This window comes from Heliangelus exortis, chromosome 4, assembly GCF_036169615.1.
Source record: "Heliangelus exortis chromosome 4, bHelExo1.hap1, whole genome shotgun sequence".
In the NCBI taxonomy this organism is placed as follows: Eukaryota; Metazoa; Chordata; class Aves; order Apodiformes; family Trochilidae; genus Heliangelus; species Heliangelus exortis.
The window spans coordinates 41,090,968-41,096,967 of record NC_092425.1 but is presented as its reverse complement, the minus strand read 5'-3'; the positions used below and the strand labels follow the sequence as shown (position 1 = coordinate 41,096,967).

The following is a 6,000-nucleotide window of genomic DNA, read 5'->3' as shown; positions in this document are numbered from 1 at the left end:
TCCAGTTTTCTTTTTGCAGCTTTTTCTTTGCTGGGTGTCTACAGGCCCTAGGGATGGGGACAGAACGGAAAGTGGAAAGTCCTGAAGGAGCCCCCGGTGCGTGGGGTCCCTCGGGGATGCATCCAGCCGGGGAGGGACACGGCAGAACCGGCAGCGCCTGCTGGGGAGGAGCTGATGACTGAAGTTGAACCAACACGGGGAAAGCCACATCCAACCCTAGATTTGGGAGGGAGAGGCCGTCGGGAAGCGCATCCCGTCCCGCCGCGCCTGGCGCTCACCTCAGGCAGAACCGCGGCCAAAGCCCCAGCGAGAGCTCCGAGCTCCTGGGGTGTCCTGGGGTGTCACCCCGAGGCCGGTGCCACCTGTTGGGGCAGTGTCCCGGTGGTCGTGGGCGCGGCGGGGTCTCCGCACCGCCTCCACCGGGAGCTCCGGGCGGAGCCATCCCCTCCTTCCATCCCCTCCTTCCATCCCCTCCTTCCATCCCCTCCTTCCATCCCCTCCTCGCTCCCTCCCCCGGCTCCCGGAGCGCCCCGAGGCAGCGCCCGCTCCGCTGGGAAGGAGAAGGGAGGAGGCGCCGGGAGCTACCGGCCTTGGGAGCAAAGCACAGAACAGTTCAGAGAGCATTGGGGAGCTTGTCGGAGGGCAACACACAATGTCCCACAAGCAGGGTATCTGGAAACGCTCTCCTTCCCCCCCCTTCCCCATCCTTGCTTATTCCTCCATTCCCTCCTTTGCTCTCTCCTTCCCGCTCCTCCGACTGTGCCTTTCCCCCCCCTCATTCCCTTTTCTCCTTTCCTCAGCCCTCTCCCTCCCTTCCAGCAGCCCTGGGGGTGGCCCCCGAACTGACTCTGCCTTTCCTCCCCGCCCAGCTGGCAGCCCCCCCGGGGACAGCCCAGGGGACTGGTGTCTCTACCAGCTCAATGGAGCAGCCGAGTTTGAGGTCTCTGAAGGTGAGTACAGGGGTGCTGAGCTGGGGTCCCCTCCATCCATCCATCCATCCATCCATCCATCCATCCATCCATCCATCCCTCCATGCCCGGGATGGGGGTATCTGGAGAAAGGTGGCTCCCCCCCCACTCCCCCTTGGGAGGGTACAGAATTCCTTGGGAGAGCAGCTCTGGCAGAGAGGGTGTGGGGACTTTGTGTGGTCCCAGTGTAGGAGGGGACCATAAATGTATGGCCACTGGTGGCTTGGATGGCTTGGGCCTTGTTGGTTTGGTTTTTTTGGTTTTTTTTTAGGGGGTGGAGAAGTCTGTTTTGTCACTGAGCATCCTAAGTGGTGTCAGCCCGCTGGGTCTTGGTGTGGGTGTGAGCCAGGCTCTGGTTCTCACCTGCTGGGAAGTTTTCTGGCTTTGTTTTATCCCTTTAACTTTGAAGAGAGAGGTCAGCTGGAATGGAAAGTCATCTTTTTTGGGCATGAGGAAAGGAACAGCCTTTGGGTGCCAAGGGCAAGAAAGCCTTCCCCTCCTGTCTCTGAACAGGCCCAAAAAGATTTAAATATTTAAGCTTATTAACAGAATATTTAAGCTTGGAGGCCACCTGTGTTTCCCAGCATTCTGGATTTGTGTTGTGCTGTGGCTGTGAGCCTGTTACAGTGGGTTGTTTCCAGTGGGTGAAGTGGAGGTGGGTAGGACCTCATCTGGATGTTGGGTCTGTTGGTGTTGGGCATTTCCCAGGGGAGTGATTTTCCTCCCAATGCAGCAGTTTTTAGCTGGACTAAAAACTTTTCGGTGCTGAGGAGAGTGACACTTCAGGCTAGACACCAGACATTTCACTTTTCAACAGTGAAAAACCAGAATACCTGGGGTTAGACAGTGGAATCTTGCTCACCTGCTAGGACTGAAGGTTTCTTTCCCAACCATGGGTTAAAAGGATAAACCTACAGCCTTGGGGTAAGTGGATAGCTGTTTGGGCTCCCTTTTAGCTTTATTCTGTGGGATGTGAAGTTTTCTATTATGCCTTGTGTTTTGCTGTCTGGAGATGTGATTTAAACCCCAGTGTACTACTGAAAAGCTTGAGCAAGGCTTTGAAGTAAGTTTGTTTGGTTTTTTTGTGTTCCCCCCCCTCAGTTATTCCCTGGTGGTTTGTATTTCAAGGTATACAAACCCCTGTGTTGTTATTACACACACTTGCTTACTAAAGCCTTTCTCAAAATATGTTGTCAGTTTGTGCCTAAATTAAATTATTAAATTTTTTTGGGGTGGGGGGTGAAACTGCACATCAAACCAGCTGTGGTGAGGAGAGCTGGGGGTGGAAATTCCATCCATGTGAGGGATGGAGGGAGTGAGTGACAGCATTGCTGAAGCATCACAGAATGTTGAAAACAAGCTTCATTTAAAGGTCTGAATGGGTAAAATATGCTTCTTATTTGTCTGGGTAAACCCCAGTGTTCCAGCACTGCTTTGAGACTATATTGTGTTCTTCTTAAGAGGTGTTCTATTCCTTTGATTGTTTGGGGGTCATCTTGTGCCATGTGATGTAATTTTAAAAATCAGTTTGCCAACCCTGCCTTGCTTAAACACTGGCAATATATGGGTGCCTGATTTTACTCCATGGCTTATGTGGAAATCTTCTGTTTTCTCTTCTTTACTCAGCATGGGAATATGTGAAAATCAGGGGGCAGGTTGAAGCAGTGAGGTTTGGTCACCCGTGCTACACAGTCAGGCATTTGCAGGTGGTGAACACTGTTTATGTTAATAGGATTAAATGTAAATATGAAAAACATTTTCCAGAATACCTGTTCTCCATTAAATGCCACTGATATCTAGGAACACACACAGCAGTGTCGTCAGCACACTTTGCAGATGTGGAAAAAAAAATATTTAAAAGAAAGGACCATTGAGGCAGGTGGCTTGACCTCTTCTGCAGGTCAGTGTTTTGAATAAAGTCCAAACATTTCCCTGTGCTGAAGTTTGCCTCTAAAATAACTTAAATTATGCAGAGCCATTTTAAGATATCAAATGTGTTGTTCCTCTGACTTCCAATGTAGTTTTTTTTCTCTATTCTTATCCCAGTTCTTTTTACTTTGAAGAAAGTTTACAACTGTTGTGGTTGCAGCTGCATTAGTTAGGAGCACCTAACCAAAGGACAGAAGGACTAATTAATCTATATTAAACATTTTTGTGTATTTATCTGGATAGATGCCTTTATAGATAAATATTTACATGACAACATTCCAAGTTCAGAGTCCTGTGGGCATCTCCTGCTATTGAGTGCATGCAGTGACCTTGTGGTCCTCTGTCAGTTGCAGCTCAGAATTGTGTTCTGCAGTTTTCCTGGCTTAGACTAAGGAAGAAAATTATTCTTTTTTCCAAAAATAGATGTGTGAGGTGAAAAACATTCATTTACATAACAGAAAAGCAAAGCTGCATATTTTAAATGCAAGGAAAACTCAAGTAAAGCATCACAATCAAAGCCAGGAGAATCAGGTTTAGTCTTGCTGCCTCAAAACAAAACCCTGCTTCAAATATTTCCACTTCTACAATAATTGTCTAAGTGCAAAATATATTTTATTCATGCTAAAGAGCTCAAACCACTTTGCTCACGTTAAGTGCAGCCTCACAAAAGCTGCCTGAAGAATAAATAATATGAGAGTATCCATTTACAGGCTGGGGGGATGAAATACAGAAGTTAAGGAGCAGATTTTTATAGAAGCTGAATGGTTTGGGCTCTTAAGCAGAAAAAACTTGAGAAAAGTCAAGTTTTGTACTGTTTGCCCAGGCTATCTGGTGGACTGTGAACAGGGCTGCTTGTTCCAGAGCCTTTGCTTGAAGTTCCAAATTCCATTAACTCCTTGCAAGCTTTGTACAGGTTTGGGGTATTTTGTGGGTATTTTGGGGTATTTTGTGCTGTGGCTTCCAAGCTGGCATCGTGTTCTTCCAGCTAGCATTGCCCTCAGGAATGGTTGTGTGGTGTAAGAAAAGGTTGACTCAAAAACCATATTTTAAGTTTTCTCTCTGAAATTTGGCTGATCAGAGCCTTGAATTTGTTTTTTTTTTATTTTAATTTTTTAACTTGATGCTTGATGAAGGCCCTGTAAGGGTCAGAGCCTTGTGAACTGCAAGATGAAATTTCCTCTGATTTCCCTTGTGCTGCTCCAGCATTCCCATTTATTTCTGGGGAGCTGGAGTTTTGTTGAGGTGATGGATAATATCCCATTTTGTTGTGAAGGTACCTTTGAAAAACCCACCCTTTGAAGGAACTAGAAGACTGGGGAGCTGATGAGTATGAATTTAATCAGTGTCAGGTTTGCCTCCTGCAGATTTTATTTGCTGTAGTTTTCAATCAAAGAAAGTCTGGGTTGGGTACTGCCTTTCCCATTATTCCATGGAAAATGGAATGAAGTCCATGGAAAGCAAAGTGCTTGCACTTGAATTAATGCTTGTAGTTGAATTAATGTCCTTCTCAATCATGCCTTCATTAGTTTGGGTATAATTAAGGAGGAATTCTGTACCTGGAGGTGCCTTTTGCATCTCAGTTTTGTTTTGGCTGAACCAAACAATTGATTTTTTTTTTTTCCCTTCTTATAGAAATACTTTTCCCCTCTTATAGAAATGCATGGTAGGAGCTCTTCACACTTCCCAGTTTGCCAAAATTTCCTTTTCAAGTGTGAACACCATGGATGGATGCTGCATTTCCAAGGAGCCTTACTGGGAGGGCTGTGCTTTCCAGTTCTGGGCTCCCAATTGGGAATTTTAGCAAAGCCAACTCTGCTTTTTCTGCACCTTCCATCAGAGGAAACCAAGGTGCTCAGAAGTTTGGCTCCAGTGTATGTTTAGGAGACTCCAAGGCTGCAGCCATCCCTGGGAGATGGATTTATTATTCCAGCCCTACCTGGGACATCTCTATTTATGCAAGCAGCAACTCTGTGTTTTCTCCCTCTTTATTTTTATAGTCACTTCTGGTGGTGTTGGGTTGGTTGGGTACCACTGAGGAGCTGCTGCAGCCCAGGGAAAGGGTTTTTAGCATCATCTTTTGCTTGGCACAACTTCGGGTGTGGCTGGGAAAAACCAGACCCAGGGCAAGACCCTGGAGAAGAAAATGTGGGGATTTGGTTGTTGCTGCACAATCTGATACTGCTTCAATCTGAAAAAAATCATGATAGGCAAAAAGGAGGGATTGAGGCATTTTGAAGCTATAGTTTTCATTATTTTATATATTTTTATTATATTATATTATATTAAAATTATATTATATTATTATTATATTATAATTATATTATATTATATTATATTATATTATATTATATTATATTATATTATATTATATTATATTATATTAATTATATGTTGTCTCCTCATTTGGTGTGTTGAATAAGAGCTGGTATGATTTCTATGGAATAAATTAATTAAATACACCAAGATTATTTAATTGCAGTGACTGATAACATCCTTGCTTTCATAGAGTTTCTATCAAAACTTAATATAGGTGATAGGGTCTGTTTTCCCCTAATTGTCATTTTGACCATAAAACAAATACTTTGTTAACACACTTTGGTAATTATTTTCTTTTGTAAATATCTGACTGAAGATGTTAGAGCTGAAAAGCACTGTTGCTCTTCAGATGTAGCTTGAAAAACAGAATAAGGTTTGGGATTTTTTTTGTTTTCTTTTAAACCAAGTTCTCAGATTTTCCTGCCCTTTTCAAGGATTCCACTCCCTCCCTCTAACATGCTGTATTTTTAAAGTTAATTCTCTGGTTTTTTGGATGCCAGAAGCTGTAGCCTCCATCATCTCAGTCTTTAGGATGTTGTCTTCACCCAACTTTTTCAACTCTCTGCCCTCCCATTGATCCTTCTTCTTTCCTTCCAGTCTGACCCCTTTTAATATCTTTATTTCCATACTCAGGTTTTCTAGTTTAGGTTGGCTTTACCAATTTTGGTTTTACTTTCCCTTTGCCTTCTGCAGCTCCTCTCTCTGCTGAGGGGATTTTGGGGGTTTTTAGGGGGCTCAGTCCAGTGGCTGCTGTAGGGTCTGGCAATAAGGTTTCTGTGTCAGTGCC

At 44.6% G+C, this 6,000-nt stretch overlaps 1 protein-coding gene across 2 annotated transcripts in view; it reads left to right on the top strand.

Annotated features, from left to right (window-relative positions):
- The first annotated feature begins 518 nt into the window (after positions 1-518).
- The window catches only part of PPP2R2C (protein phosphatase 2 regulatory subunit Bgamma), a 167,760-nt gene continuing 162,278 nt past the window's right edge, over positions 519-6,000 (top strand). The window contains exons 1-2 of one of the 2 annotated variants that reach the window (XM_071743998.1): positions 519-668; positions 870-950. In XM_071743998.1, the coding sequence (XP_071600099.1) occupies positions 653-668; positions 870-950 (97 nt within the window). In that variant the 5' untranslated portion in view covers positions 519-652. The remainder of the gene's footprint in view (positions 669-869; positions 951-6,000) is intronic. The other variant, XM_071744000.1, reaches the window with a different exon arrangement.